This window comes from Enhydra lutris, unplaced genomic scaffold, assembly GCF_002288905.1.
Source record: "Enhydra lutris kenyoni isolate GAN:26980312 unplaced genomic scaffold, ASM228890v2 scaffoldscaffold3, whole genome shotgun sequence".
Classification (NCBI taxonomy): domain Eukaryota; kingdom Metazoa; phylum Chordata; class Mammalia; order Carnivora; family Mustelidae; genus Enhydra; species Enhydra lutris.
This window is the reverse complement of record NW_019154087.1, coordinates 60,381,610-60,397,599: the sequence shown is the minus strand read 5'-3', so window position 1 is coordinate 60,397,599 and position 15,990 is coordinate 60,381,610. Positions and strand designations below refer to the sequence as shown.

Here is a 15,990-nt window from a genome sequence, read left to right as displayed (position 1 = left end):
TGGATTATTTGTTCTTTGGGTGTTGAGTTTGCTAAGTTCTTTATAGATTTTGGACACTAGCCCTTTATCCGATATGTCATTTGCAAATATCTTCTCCCATTCTGTCAGTTGTCTTTTGGTTTTGTTAACTGTTTCCTTTGCTGTGCAAAAGCTTTTGATCTTGATAAAATCCCAATAGTTCATTTTTGCCCTTGCTTCCCTTGCCTTTGGCGATGTACCTAGGAAGATGTTGCTGCCGCTGAGGTCGAAGAGGTTGCTGTACAGGGCTATTTTTAATAGTATCCATCTTATTTGTATGCCTGAATTATTTAATAAACAAGATAATTAAACTTTATAATTGACTACATTAGAATTTAGACACTACATTCCTTTTTTTAATGTACTTATTTTTAGTTATACCTGTTCAAGTTAGAAAATATATAACCACACAGAAGAGTCTAAAATAAAAAATTAAAGCATCCCTTCTCTCATGCCTTTATCTTGCTTTCCGGAGGTAAGCGCTTATTCTGTTTTCTGGTGTTTAGTTCTCCTACTGGTTTCATGTACAGCCTCAAAGAATAAATTTTCCTTTTCGTGATTTCTTAGCCTTCAACAATATCAGTTTCAGATACCAAGTGATAAAATTGAGATTACTTCTACTTCCCATCTCTCCTTCCCTAACTCTTGATTTTGTTTTTTTTTAATATTATCAGAGTTTAGAACATTCTATTATGTGGCTGTACTTCTTCTTTTCTATGTTTGGAGATTGATTCTATGAATTGAAATGCCATAAAAACAGTTTGTGGTATTGTGATTATCTAAAAATTATTCACTGCGGGGCGCCTGGGTGGCTCAGTGGGTTAAAGCCTCTGCCTTCGGCTCAGGTCATGATCCCAGAGTCCTGGGATCGAGCCTCGCATCAGGCTCTGTGCTCGGCAGGGAGCCTGCTTCCTCCTCTCTCTCTCTCTCTGCCTGCCTCTCAAATTACTTGTAATCTCTGTCAAATAAATTAAAAAAAAAATTATTCACTGCCCTGCAGTTGGGTCCATTAAAAAGGAGATATAACCTGTACCACCAGATCCTTCCTCAATGTAGGTAGGATGAATCCAGCTTCTTAGTCCAACAGATTCTCTTTAAATTTCTTTTCCATTTTCTTCATGTCCTCTAGATCATATTTAGCCATCCATGTTTCTTATATCACATATCCTCTCTCTACAAGTCTTTTGTGGGTTTTCTGGGGGTAGGATGGGAGATCCCTCCTTCGACTTCTTAAAAAAAAGGATTTATTATTTAGAGAGTAAGGGAGGGTAGGGAAAGGAAGGAGAGGGGGAGAGAGTTGCAAGCAGACTTCATGCTAAACGTAGAGCCTGATGGGAGGCTTGATCCCACGTCCCTGAGATCATGACCTAAGCTGAAATCAAGAGGTAGAGGCCTAACCAACTGTGCCATGCAGGTGCCTTTGAACTTTTTTTTTTTTTTTTTTAAATACACAGGGGATAAACTTTCTGAGATTTTGTATGTTCAAGAGTATCTTTCCTTTGTCCACACACATATTTAATAGTTTAGCGCTAAAGTTTTCTAAATCATGTTCCTTTAGAAATCCAAAGGCATTGCTCTTTCATTGTCTTTTATCCTGTATTGCTGCCAAGAATTCAGATTCTCGTTCCACATTGGTAAACTATTTTGCCCTAAATCTTTTAGAATTTTTCCCTTGTCTTTGGACTTTTGCAGTGTAATGAGATGTGTCGAAATAAGAATTTTTCCCCTTATTAACCCTGTTTGGTATTTGATGAGACTGCTATAACTCAGCTCTTCAGTGTCTTTAGCTCATGAAACTTTTCTTCCGTTCCTGTTATTTCTTTCGTTATTCTCTTCCCCCTTGCTGTGTTTTTTCTTACAGTGTTTTAAAGTGATTCTTACTTTAGATTGGTATTAGACATTTTTAGAGCTATCTTCCATATCTCTTAAATTTTTTTTTTATCTCTATCTTTTTTCTTTTTTTTCTTATCTCTTTTCTTTTTTTTAATCTTTTTTCTTATCTTTTTTCTTTTTTTTTCTTATCTCTTTTCTTTTTTCTTTCTATCTTTTTGGGATATGTACTTGACTTTATGAGGATGGTTGCTATCTTGGTATTTAGCCCTGCCCTGTATATTTTTTAATCCAGACATAGAAATTTCTCTGATTCCACTTGCTTTCATTCTTCTAGAAATTCCTAAAATTTTCTGGTATGCTAATGGTTGTTTTCCCTCTTTCTAGAACTGCTGTGGTTTTATTAAAAAAAAAAAAATACTTTTTGTTATTTCAGTATGACCTTAGGAAAGGTCATTCAAGCAATTAAAAGCATGGGTTTAGCCCACTATTGCAAAATACTGCCCTGATGTAAGTCTCTTTCTTTGACTTCTTTACTTAGGTCGGATAAAATAACAAAAGTACAAGTAGACATGCATGTCAGTGGCCTGACCTTCTGCTTGGCTGGTACATACAGGCAGTTACCACATTGGCCACTCCACTATTTTTCTAAGCAGAATTCCTTAGAGTAAAGCACCAGACACAGACTGCTAACTTGACTAGAGGGTGCAGGGTAGAAGTGGAGAGCTTCTTCCTCTTTCTTAGAATTATGTAGTTGATGAGAAGAATTGCCTAGAGGGAGGGAATGATCTAATTTATTTCAGTAAATGTGTTTACTACCTATAAGATACATCAGTAGGCTCTGCAGTGATCTGTGAAGGGATGAGAGACCATTCCTGCCCTCAAATTGTTTTGAGTCTGGTAGCATTATTAGTAAAGTACTCAAATATATGTAATAAAAGGTACAATAAAGCCAACAGGGAACAAACAAAGATTTTTGTAAACAAAATCTTTTGAGGCTGAAAAGGAAAATATACATCTATATTGGACAATAAGGAAGGGGACTTGGGAAATACAATGTTTAAATTGTGTCTTGAAAGCTGAAAGGACTTCTCACAAGTGGATATGCAGTCTGGGGAAGAGGGCTCTTTGTGTGGAGGGAATGGCAGAGAAAAGTCCCAGAGACTGGGAAAAAAAGGACCATATTCAGGGAACTAGAGAGCATTTAATTTGGTTAGAATGTTGGATACTTGTTGGAGAGGAGTGTGAGGTATTTGAGAAGATAGTTTGGGGTCAGACTGTGGGCATTGTAAGTGCCAGAGAAAAGGGTTTGAACTAAAATTCCTAGAAACAGAATTAGGAAAAGGTTAATCAGATAGATGATTTGGTAAAAGCTGTATTTTAAGAAGATGAATCTGGCAGATTTCTGTAGGATGAAATGAAGTAAGAGGCATCCAGAAAGCAGTCAACCAGTGAGCTGATTCTGGGCCATGTGTTGGGCTGTCAGGATACAAAGATGAATGACATCCAGACCCTGCTCGCAAGTCGCTCACATCCTGGTGCACATGAAGAGCTAGTTGCTTTACCCAAAGAAACATTTAGTTAAACAATTTTTTAAAAACATACAGATGTAGTATTTTATATTAGTAGATATGTACTTTTTAAAAAGATTTTATTTATATATTTGACAGAGAGAGAGAGAGAGAGAGAGAGAGAGCACGCAAGCACAGCAAAGGGAGTGGCAGGCAGAGGGTTCCCCGAGGCAGGTTCCCCAAGCAGGGAGCCCAATGTGGGGTTCGATCCCAGGAGCCTGGGACTATGACCTAAACTGAAGGCAGACGCTTAATGGACTGAGCCACCCAGATGTCCCATAGTAGTAGATATTTTAAAACTGTAATTTAATTTGTTGCCAGTGCCTATCTCAGATGATCAATTTCTCATTATCTCGAGTTTTCTGTTAAAAATATAGCTAGAATGATCTCTTATCTTATTTGTGTAGTATGTATGACAGGCTTATTGAAAGTAGTCTTGGATGCACACATGGGACTCTGCACTTCATTTTTACATTCTTTGCTATATATTTAATCTCCTAGAAATGTAAAAAACAATATGTTATTTTTATATAATGGTTCATTTTGGTTGAAAATACCTGTAATTCATACCCTACTGTTTAATTATTTAGGGGAAAGTAGAAGAGTTGGATTTGGGCTTTTCAGTGTTGGATTAGTTAGTAAATCTCTTCCCCTTAAGTTCCTCTTGTTTCCTATATTTAGTGGTCAGTATACTTAAATTGGACTACTTTTTTTTAGAGGTGAGCTTCAATATACTACTTGTCTAAAAATAATTATCTGTTGATAAAATTGTCCATTGCAAATATTTTTTCCTTACAGTAGCGTTTCTTGTGCAGTCCTATAATAGAGAAATTAGATAGCAAAAGCAATTTGCATTTTTAGTAGCACTCATTTAAGTATTGCAGAATATTTACAGGTATTTTTAAAGTATCATTTTACAACAGACTTAAAGGTAAAAGAGCTTTGTTGACAGAACTATAAAATTGTTTCTACATTCAGTTAATACTTTAAAATTTTTGATAGCCAAAATTCCAAAGTATATGCATAGAGATAGGAGTTTTTTTTTCTTTTAATGAAGACTTAATTATGTTTCAAAGATCTTGATTCTACCCTATGGATTTCACAGGATTGGTTTTATATCCTTGTAACAGATTTATTTCAAAGTAAGTGGATATAATCCTGCAATAATTACTCAGTCTTTGCTATGTAAACTTCATGTTAATTAATTGATAGAACACTCCTATGGAGGGTAGTAACAGTAATACACCATAATATAATGTCTTCCTTTTTGACATAAACAAGAATAATGAGATAAAAGATGACCTGGTGTGCCTGACCACAGCTGAGCTTATCTCTACTTTTGTTAATAATATTGCAACAGGTTGTGATAGATTTTGGAGTATTGAGGCTGGCTTGATTGGATTTCTACAAGCTAATTCATGTTCTCATTTTGTTTTTCCCAATGTCCCTCCCAGCTCCCTCTCTCATACCTTAGTACTTTCTTTATTCTTGAGATTCCATTCCTAAAAAAGAAACAAATGACAAAATCATCAAGAATAAAATTATTCTTGGGGTGCCTGGGTGGCTCAGTGGTTTAAGCCTCTGCCTTCGGCTCAGGTTATGGTCTCAGGGTCCTGGGATCGAGGCCTATATGGGGCTCTCTGCTCAGTGGGGAGCCTGCTTCCCCCCCTCTCTCTGGCAGAGGCAGGCAGATCTCTCTCTCTCTCTCTCTCTCTCTCTCTCTTTCTCTCTCTGTCAAATAAATAAATAAAATCTTTAAAAAGAAAAAGAATAAAATTATTCTTTCAAATGGTCTGATTGCCAAAGAAATCATAGCATTACTAGAGAACACACATCATAATCTTTGTTCCTTTGCCTTTGGGCAGAACCAAACTTGTGAGACTGTCCTATTTTTTAAGTCTCCAGTGAAAGATATATCAAAATCTACTGCAATATTTAACAACCCTCACTGTCAGGAAATTCTTTTATCCAACTTAAATAATGCATGCATCAATTTAAGCCTTTATTTTTTCTTCAATGAATATGAAGCTGGCTTACTTTCCTTGTGTAACACCATTTCATTGTATTTGAACACCACTTTAATACTGACCCACTGATACATCTCACTTTCTGCAGCTTTTCTGTCATATTTTCCAACACTTTTATCATTTGTACCACTCCCCATGGAACACAATGCAGCTCTCTGTTCACTTTGTTTATGGGATTCAGAATGTAACTTGGATATCTAGTGAGTGGCTGACTGGTGCTAAGTGTTGGGTGAGATTGTAGCAGAGACCCTACATTACATACACATACTCTGTACATTGGTGATAGATTTCCTTTTCAAAAAGTAGCCATCTTTCTAGGCACTGATCTGCATACCTCTGGACTTCAGATCTCTTATTTTTCCAGTCTTGCCATTTTCTTGATTGCTGTAAGTGGTTATTCACTGTGATACTTTTGTATCTTTTCCTCCATGTGCATACATAGTCACTTATTTGGTGTATGTGGTTATTTCTCATTTTTTTCTAAGTCCTGCTACTGGTTTATTTTTTTATATATTTTAATATTGAGCTGAAATTAACCTATGTGAATTGCAATTCTTAAGCGTACAGTTTAATATGTTTTGACACATTTGTACACCTAGATAATCAACATCCCATTCAAAATATGGAATCTATCTCTAATCTCAGAAATTTTCATCACACACCCTTCCATTCATTCCCCGACCCCTACAGACCACAACTGTTCTGATTTCTGTTATAATAGATTGGTTTTACCTATTCTGAAAGTCATATGAAGTAATTATGTAGTATTAATTATATAGTATTAATTTTGATTTTTTTTCACTCATGTGTATCAGTGATTTTTTTAAATTTTTATTTATTTATTTATTTGACAGACAGAGATCACAAGTAGGCACAGAGGCAGGCAGAGAGAGGCAGGGAAGCAGGCTCCCCGCCGAGCAGAGAGCCCGACACAGGGCTCGATACCAGGACCTTGAGATCATTACCTCGGTGGAAGGCAGAGGCTTAACCCACTGAGCCACCCAGGTGCCCCACTAATTTTTTTTTTTTTTTTTTTTTTTTTTTTTGATAACTAAAGATTTCATTGTTCTCTTGTTGATGGACTTTGGTTTTCAGTTTTTGGTATTATGAATATTGCTGCTGTGAGAGTTTCTGTTCCTTGTCTTTATGTGGATATATGTCTTCATTTATTGGTTAATATCTAGGATTAGAATTATTAGGTCATAGAGTAGGTGTAGGAGTAACTTGATAAATTGTCAAACAGTTTTCCAAAGTGGTTGTACCATTTTAGACTCCCGCTATCAATGTATTTGAGTTCTATTTGCTCTGTATCTTTGACAACATTTTCTGTTGTCAGTCGTCTTTTTTTTTTTTTAAGATTTATTTATTTATTTGAGAGAGGGAGAAAGAGTGGGAGGAGGGGCAAGGGGAGAGGTGATGGAGAATCCCAAGCAGACTTGGTGCTGAGGTCAGAGCCTGTCACAGGGCTCCATCCCACAACCCATGAGATCATGACCTGACCCAAAACCAAGAGTCTGATGCTCAACAAACTGAGCCACCTGGGGGTCCTATTGTCTGTCTTTTTAATTTTAATCATTTTAATGGTTGTGAAAGAATATCTCATTGTGGTTTTATTTTGCATTTTCCTGATGACTAATGACACTGAATACCTTTACATGACTATGTAATAAATTCCTTTTTGAATTATATCTTAATTTTGTCTGTTTTTTTAAATTGCATTATTTGTTGTTGATTTACAGAAGTTCTTTATATTTCCAGATTAAAATCCTTTGTCAGTTATATGTATTGCAAATAATTTTCCCTTTGTGTGACTTTTTTTAAAATTGTCTTTTGATGGACAGAATTTTTCGATTTTGATGAAGTCCAATTTATAAATTTTTATGTTTGTGGGTTTTTTTTTTTTTTTTTAACCTACCTAATCACTAAGATAATCTGTGCTTTCTTCTGTCAAACTTAGTTTTAACTTTACATTTGGTTTTGGGATTCATCTCAAATTAATTTTTGTGTATGATAGGAGGTAGGAGTCAAGACTCATTTTTCACCATATGGGCTTTTAATTATCCAAGAACCATCTGTTGAAAAGATTTTCTTTTCTTACATTGAAGAAGTGCCTTGGCACTTTTGTCTAATTGCCCATATATGTGTGGGTTTATTCTGATGTTATTTTAACTCTGAAACTATGAACTATCATATATAATGTCATGTCTAAATTATATGAGCATCTCTTTCTGGGATATTAATGAAAACACTGGCCAAAAAAAAAAAACTAAAAACAGGCTGTTGAATTACATTGAGGCCTTACATGATCTTTCTATTTAATATTAAAAACCTGCTCCCACACACCCCTCTGCCTCTGTATTTTTTACTCTCCCTACCTTTCTGGGTTTCTGTAAGGATTAGACAAGGGCCACACAAAATTTTGATACATGGTCATTCTTCTCCATCTAGTCCCATGCCCCCACAGGCAGGTAGTAAGTTTAGGAAAGGGCAGGGGCAGATTCTTGGCAGAAATCAAACTGCTTTTCAAATAGAAACTTGACCTTTTACCAGGAAACATCCCTTATCCTGCCATGAGTCCCCAAGATGATATAGCTCAAGTTACTGAAGAGAATTTTTCCGAATAACTTTTCCTCCTCTTTGCAAAAATACTATCGTAATTATTAAACATGTGATGAGACAGAAAATTCATATTCAGGGCAACGAGTGACATAAATTTCCTGCATTTTATTTCCGTGACTGCATTCTCAATAGCTGTCTTCCCTTAGAGAAATTCAGTAAGATTTGTTTTCTTTAATGATTTGTCTGTCAGTTGGATACTCCCTTTTTAAGGCCAGCCAAAAAAAAAAAAAAGCTATTTATCAACTACGTGACTATTTCCTCATAACCACCAGATAAGTTTGAAAGGAAAATATTTGTTTGCTGTAGTTTGCTGTGTAATTTGTTTCACATTTTTCAAATGCCAGCATACAAACTCAACTGCCCATTTCCAGAATGGATCATGTTTTTAATCATGTTTCCAGGGCACATTGAAGTGGACACTAGTTAGCAGACGAGCTCCCATTTCCTCAGGTTTTTCTGTGGCACCTTCGTGTGCTCCACATTTCCCAGCAACCTTTGGGAACAGGGAATGAAATTCTTTCTTCCGTATTCCTGCTCCTCCCATATCTTAGTGTCAAGTGCCCACCATATACTGTGTTCCATAGGAGGCGCTGAAGACAGTTTCACAAGGATGGGTTCACGGTCTACTATTCATGAGGAGTACCAGAGGCACAGAAATATGGGAGTTGCATACATTGTGCAATACATTTAAGCTGGTGAGCTTGACCCAATTGTCTTTTAAGTTATTTTTCCTTTAGATATGGTATTTTTTTTAAAGATTTCATTTGTTTATTTCAGAGAGAGTGAGAAAGCGAGAGAGAGCACGAGGTTGGGGGGAGGGTCAGAGGGAGAAGCTGACTCCACCCTGAGCAGGGAGCCCAACGTGGGGCTCAATTCCAGGACCTTGGGATCATGACCTGAGCAGAAGGCAGACGCTTACCTGACTGAGCCACCGAGGCACCTCTACAAAGATCATTTTAAAAAATCCTTTCCTGGGGCACCTGGGTGGCTCAGTGGGTTAAGCCTCTGCCTTCAGCTCAGGTCATGATCTCAGGGTCCTGGGATCGAGCCCCCCATCTTGCTCTCTGCTCAGCAGGGAGCCTGCTTCCCTCCCTCTCTCTACCTGCCTCTCTGCCTATTTGTGATCTCTCTCTGTTAAATAAATAAATAAAATCTAAAAAAAAAAAATCCTTTTCTGAGCCCATTTTGCTACTTAATATGTGTGTAGTAATTCTCTTATTGTAATTTCTTTGTGCTTCAATTCTTTCTGGAAAGTTTTTGAAAGTCAAGTAGAAATCAGCCATAGTTTGTGCCCACTTACATCTAACTAAATTATTAAATTATACACATTGTGATGCTGTTCCTACGGCAAGAGTATCTTCCAGATATTCTTTTTAGTAGGTCATTGAATCTTTTTTACTTTATGGAGCAGTAAGAAATGCATGAAGGGATTTGAATTTAAAGAGGCTGTCTTGCATGTGTATCTGGGCATTGGCATTTAGAGTCTATAAAATAAATTGGCAGTGAATGTTTTATTTACCCATCAGAATCTCAGCTACATCATCAAGTAGTACTTTGCCAGATATATTGGAATATACTTGATGATACAAAAATGGAGTGTGGAGTGTTTAATCAAAAATATTTGTGTGCAGGTCTCGTAAGGATTTTAATGTTATATTCAATATCTGTATACATAATGTAGAAGCAAAATTGCTTGGAGTAAAACTGGCCCACTTTTATATGAGCAGAGTAGTCACTATTTATTGAAATGTATTTCAGATTAAGAACTATTATAATAGCTCACCTGTCTAAAATTGCCAAGGTTTTTGATAAAGGGGGCAGCATGAATGACAGCTGCAAGCCCAAGGTTAGACTGCAGAGTCAGTTTCTCTCTGGCTTTCTCTCCTTTTAAGCCTCCCTTTCATGTGTAGCCAAGTGAAATGTAAGCTCCACAGATCCTCGGGGGCCTTGCGCTGATGAGAGGATACAGAAGAAAGGCAGCAGTTTGGAAAGCCTGCCGAAGGCACAGAGGGCAAAGGGCCTGGGCGATGACATGACTCCCAGACCTTTCTAAGGAGATGAATGAGAAGGCAGTGCCTCCATGGGCCCCGGACGTATTTTACCCAGAAGAGTAGTCCGAAGCTATCAAACCAATTGTTTTGGCTTTATTCTTCAGATGTTGTAAAAGGAAAATGCATTCTTTTATTTCTCTTCCAAGTCATTTGACCATTTATCCTTAATCATTTGCAGTCTGTGTGGGAATAAGTCTTTTAAAGATCACTGAACTCGCTTGATTTGAAATCAGAGTAGAATTCATTTTATTTAATATAGGAAACCTTCTTTTGAGAAACTTGACACAAACTGGCTTTTTAGCCTTAGAATTTAATTGAAAAAGAACACCATAGAAAAACACAGCCAGATGCACAAATGTCTGCTCATGGATTAGATTGCCATAAGCTTTATGGTTCTTTCTCTGTGGTTATTGATCACTGAAATAGCCTTAGCAGTCAAAATTTAGCAAATCAGTGTGAATTAACAATTTTAGGTTGCAGTCTCAAGGATGTAACTAGGCTAACCATAATGTATATCACTGTTATCATAAGTTTTATCCTTGCCATTCACTGTACTAAGAATCTGTGATGATTTTTGGAATACTTAATAGATTTGCTTCGGTGGAAAAGTTAATAAGTCCATTGGGCCACTGGTGTGTGGAAATGATCTGTGAAGAAATAAATTCCTTCAATTCCCACATGAGCATGTCACAAAAGAACCATACTGTGTTTTTTGGGGAATTTTACAGGTCTCTTTAAGGAGCAGTTCAGAGCGGTTTCTAAGAGTGCTAAATCTGTATCTTGGTGCATGGATTTGGCTGGCATGGATTTGGACAGAGTGGGCCAAACAGAGCTAATTGAGGTGGGGAAAAAATTGAGAGAACAGGCCATAATGGTGAATAGAGTTATTTGTCACTGAGTTTGTAATAGGATTTTCGATTAATTCATGCAGGGTTCCAGTGCCTTACATTAGCTCTGTCAAGATGAACTACAGCCACATCTAAAATGCCATCCCCTATTAAACCGTGCATGTCAGTGAATTTGTAATTTCTTCTGTTCAACCAGAAGATGAATGGATTCCACTTAGAAAACAAATGTGCGCTTCAGAAATGCACATTTTGAAATCCCAGTACTTCCTAGGAGGATCATTCTTTGCATTGCTGTATAGTGAATATGTATTAAAAATGTAATTGCTATGTGAATTCATCCAGAAGGAAAAGCATCCAGCTGCATAGAGACAAATACATTTTCAGGTGCTGTGTTTTACTGGTGAACAAGTCTTTTCCTACTGGGCAATGGTGATGATAATCATAGTTCATATATGAGGCACTTCCTAACTGCTGGGCTTTTTGTAGTGGTTTACATACATTAACTCACTAAATCCTCACAACAACCCAGATGAGGAAATTGAGGCACAGAGAGGTTAACCTTCTCAAGGTCACACAGCTAGTAAGTGGCTGAATGTGGATTCAGATTCAGACATTCAGGCTTCTGGAGTCTGTGTTTCCAACCCTTACCTGAAACTGCCTGATCATGGTCCCATCAGCTATGTTCCAAGAGTTAGCTTATTACAATACTTGGTCAGTTCTCTGTCTCTGGCTCAATCACTCTTACCCTCTTTCATAGTGATATTCATTTCTGTGTTTACTGTTATTTCCTCAAAACTCTCTTGGGAAATACTGTTATATTATGATAACCAGACTTTAAGAAATATGTAATAGAGCATGCAGTGAGGCATCTCCATGAGAGCAGACAAAAATTATAATCCTTTCACAGAGTTGGACACTGAAGGGAATATGACCAAAGTTCACAGGATTGTGAGGCACCAGAGTTCCTGAGGGCATTTCCCTTCTGCAGGGCACAAAGGGCACAGCAGAATTGTTTACAAGATTAGGTCATGGCTGGATAACAGGAGTTATGCCTTCCTAGGCAAGATCTTAAGGTAGGGTCCAAAAGTCAGAGGGCACATGAGGGTTTCAGAACTTCTGGAAGGCTCAACTCTTGCCTTCTCAGGATATTGGCCTCTAGAACAGCTCTCATTAGGCAGACGCAACATCACATGGATCAAGCCAACACAAGATGACTGCCAATAGCATTTTGAGAGCCAAGAACTGGCTATTCCTCTTAAGCCAAACAAAAATATTTAGCAAAAAAAGTTTGGCTTAGGAATAGTCCAGACTCTAAATCTCTGACTAGAAACCAAAGTAATTTTAAAAACTATATTATGAAGTTCTGTTGCCTCAAGAGTATAAAACTTTGATCCATTTTTCAGGGGGAGTGGGGAGATGGAGGAGCCCAGGGAGACATCAGTACAATGAGTAATGCTTTCTAATACTCTGCTTCATTAGAAAGATTAGGCTGTAAAAAAAAATTTTTCAAGTAGTTTATGCCTGTGCTTTGCACAGAGCTGTCTGCCTCTCTCCTTCGTCCGTTTCCCACTCTGATGCCTGACACATGCTTCTTACCATGGCCATCTGTATTTCAAACCTGTGAATGCTTGTCATTGCTGAACAGACACAGCAGTTGAGCCTCTTTAACACATTATTCAAGACCCTCCATGAGTTACCTTCTGCCTACTTCTCCTACACTTTATATTCCATAATTCTTCTCCAGGAACATCGTGTTCTCTATAAAACTCCAGTCCCTCTGCACAGCATGCTCCATGTCTTTGCTGGTGCTGTCCCCTCTACTTCGAATGCCTCACTCTTCTCTCAGCTTTGCCTGGCTCTCTTCTGTATCCTTGAAAACTTGGATCATGTGTGACTTCCTCGTGTTTCATTTTCCCACCCACTAAACTCCAGACCTGCATGCTATGTTGAGTTGACTTTGTCTGAAAATAATAATACAGTTAAATTTCCAGACGTTTTTGATCATTCTTTAATTAAAACTCATCTCTTTCCTTAAGGGTATACCTCAGTTACCTTGTGCCAAAGCGTTATACAACTACGAAGGGAAAGAGCCTGGAGACCTTAAGTTCAGCAAAGGTGACATCATCATTTTGCGGCGACAAGTGGATGAAAATTGGTACCATGGGGAAGTCAACGGGATCCATGGCTTTTTCCCCACAAATTTTGTGCAGATTATCAAACCGTTACCTCAGCCCCCACCTCAGTGCAAAGCACTTTATGACTTTGAAGTGAAAGACAAGGAAGCAGACAAAGATTGCCTTCCATTTGCAAAGGTAAATTTAGAATGAGATTTTCTGTTCACCACCTCTTCCTCTGGACCTGAATATGCAGGAATATGACTTGTATTTCCTTTTGTAAAATGATAAAATAGCTTTAGTATTTCACTGTGCTTTGAAAAATACCTGGAAGCAATTTTCTTAAGTCACAAAAAGTAATTTTGTGCATAGGCTGTTCTTATATGAAAGATAATTTTGGTTGATGTTCTGTGTGGTGTCATTTTCATATTTAGAGCCTAAATTTAATTCTAAGCCACTTTACAGGGTGTGTGTTTGCCACTTAGGGATTTTAATTTACTGAATTATTAATAACACAATGAAACATCATTATTTCCTTATTTTATACATAAATTTCTCTACTGAAAGCACACAGTAGTGTATCTACTGAATTGATAAAAATGCTTTAGAATTTTAAGTATAGATAAACACAATAGTGTTTTTTATAAAGAAAAGCAGTAGGATATGCATTTAAATGGCCATTTGGTATATTATCAGCGAGAACATGAGAAGAGCCTGAGAACTGATCTAAAACAGAAGTTCAGGAGCCTGGGATGGGTGGCATTTGAAGCTGTAATAAACAGCCAACCCCTGTATAGAAAGAGTTCATAGTTTTCCAATGCTCTTGATTGATAGTGACAGCGCTGGATTTGTGTACTAAAGATATGTTATAGCATTTTAATTCATGTACTCTTAAAACTTGAGCTCCTTTATTGAAAATGAAAATTAAATGACAAGCTTAATGTGGGATCAAATAGACTAATTTTGCTGTTTCTTCAGGATGATGTTCTGACTGTGATCCGTAGAGTGGATGAAAACTGGGCCGAAGGAATGCTGGCAGACAAAATAGGAATATTTCCGATTTCATATGTTGAGGTAAGTTAATCTGCAGAAAATTCAATCCTGTTAGTACTCAGCTTAGTAAACAAATCTTATTTGTGCATTTTGGGTATTAAGAAGTCCTTCCAGGGGCACCTGGCTGGCTCAGTCAGTAGAGCATGTGACTTTTAATCTCAGTGTCATTGAACGTGGAACCTATTAAAAAAAAAAAAAATTTTTTTTTAATTAAAAAAATTTTTTAAAATTAAGAAAAAAGAAGGCCTCACAATCATTTTGCAATGTATACACACAGCAAATCATTAGGTTGTACACCTTAAATGAATCCAATGTTATATGTCAATTATATCGCAATAAAACTGGAGTAAAAAAAAGAAAGACAAAAACCTAGCCTACAGAAGAAGGAGGAGGAGGAAGAGAAGGTGGAGAAGAAGAAATTGTCTTCACAACACAAAGCACTGGGAATACCCTGTTCCAGATCACTGGATGGATTAGGAAGAATTGCTCCATCCTGCCTACAGTTACTGAAGACTCTGAAATGTTTGAAAGTTTTCACTGTGTCCCCCCTGCTAAAAGCATTCCTATGTCTTGTTAAATATTACTGTATGCTTCCTATCAGTACCTATATTGTTTCCAGGTGTTCTATTCCATTTGCCAGCTTTGGGATCAGAAGGTTGATAAACTTCTGAGTAAGGTGGCAGGTGAGTGTATGACTGTTTACTTATTTCTTTCCTTATCTGCCACATCATCAGAACTAGAATGGTGATTTGCAGAGTAGGCCTCTAATAAACATGACGTAAGGGAATGACTATTCCCCCTTGTTATCCCAGCAACACCCTAGGTGCCCCCCCCCAACTTAATCAGCTTTACTTAGAAAGGTTATGGCCAGCCTGACTCAGTAAAGTCTTTATAGAGAGTAGGTATAACATGGTTCTATTATTTTAAAGAATAACACAAATTAAAAATTAAATAGGATGTTACAATTTATAATAGGCCTGCATTACATCATATGTCATAAACATTCATGTCCTTTAGTCATAAGAATCTCTTGCTGAAAATAAGTTGAAGGCGTTTTTAAAGAATGAGACACAGTGCAAACAACCACACAGTGTTAGCTAAGGTCACAGAAGAAGTCTGGAAGAAGTGAGTTCTTAGTGTATATCTATGTGATGGGTAAATAAGTGTTAACCAAGAGAAATGGAAGAGGTACATTTTTATGGCAAGGAAACTATCCATGCAGGAAGACTGGCATGTGCAAGAGCCAAAAAGTAAGAGAGAACAGATTATTTGGGGGAATTAAAAGTAATTCTGTCATTTTTCAGATATCAAAGCATGTATCTTAAGCATGTAAAAAAGAGAAACCATCATTACTTATTTTTCCATCTTTTTATCTGAGCCATTTGTTCTGGTATGATTTTGAAAACTTAAACAATAAATCGTGCCATTGTAGTTAGCACTCCGTTTTTCCCGTAGACGGTAAGATTGCCAAAGTTTTTGTTAAAAATCAGTTTGACTACCGTATACCCATGGAAAAATAATTCATACCATGTATGAGCCTTGAATTTTACCCATATGTTCCTGTTTATTGAAACATTTTTTTCTCCTTTGAAAGTAAACAACAGAAAAAAAATTCTTAACTCCTGGGCAATCCTTTCTGTATATTATTTATATATTCTAGCTGTGGGTCATGGAAAATTACAAGCATTTCCAAGTGTATGAATAGTTACACTGAAAAGCATGGGTAAGCACAAGATTAGTAATGAAAGCTTGTCTTTACTTGTTAGGTATTATCAATATTACATGCCAATACTTGGTTTGTGATGCCTGAAAAAGGATTGCTATACTTTTGTTGTTGAGCAGGTGTAGAATTGTGCAGA

General features: G+C 37.0%; 1 protein-coding gene across 1 annotated transcript in view; it reads left to right on the top strand.

Moving 5' to 3' along the window:
• LOC111154584 (SH3 domain containing ring finger 1) overlaps window positions 1–15,990 on the top strand; it is a 191,482-nt gene that overhangs the window by 107,234 nt on the left and 68,258 nt on the right. Inside the window, exons 3-4 of the mRNA XM_022514249.1 lie at window positions 13,001–13,276; window positions 14,057–14,152. Of these exons, the coding sequence (XP_022369957.1) occupies window positions 13,001–13,276; window positions 14,057–14,152 (372 nt within the window). The remainder of the gene's footprint in view (window positions 1–13,000; window positions 13,277–14,056; window positions 14,153–15,990) is intronic.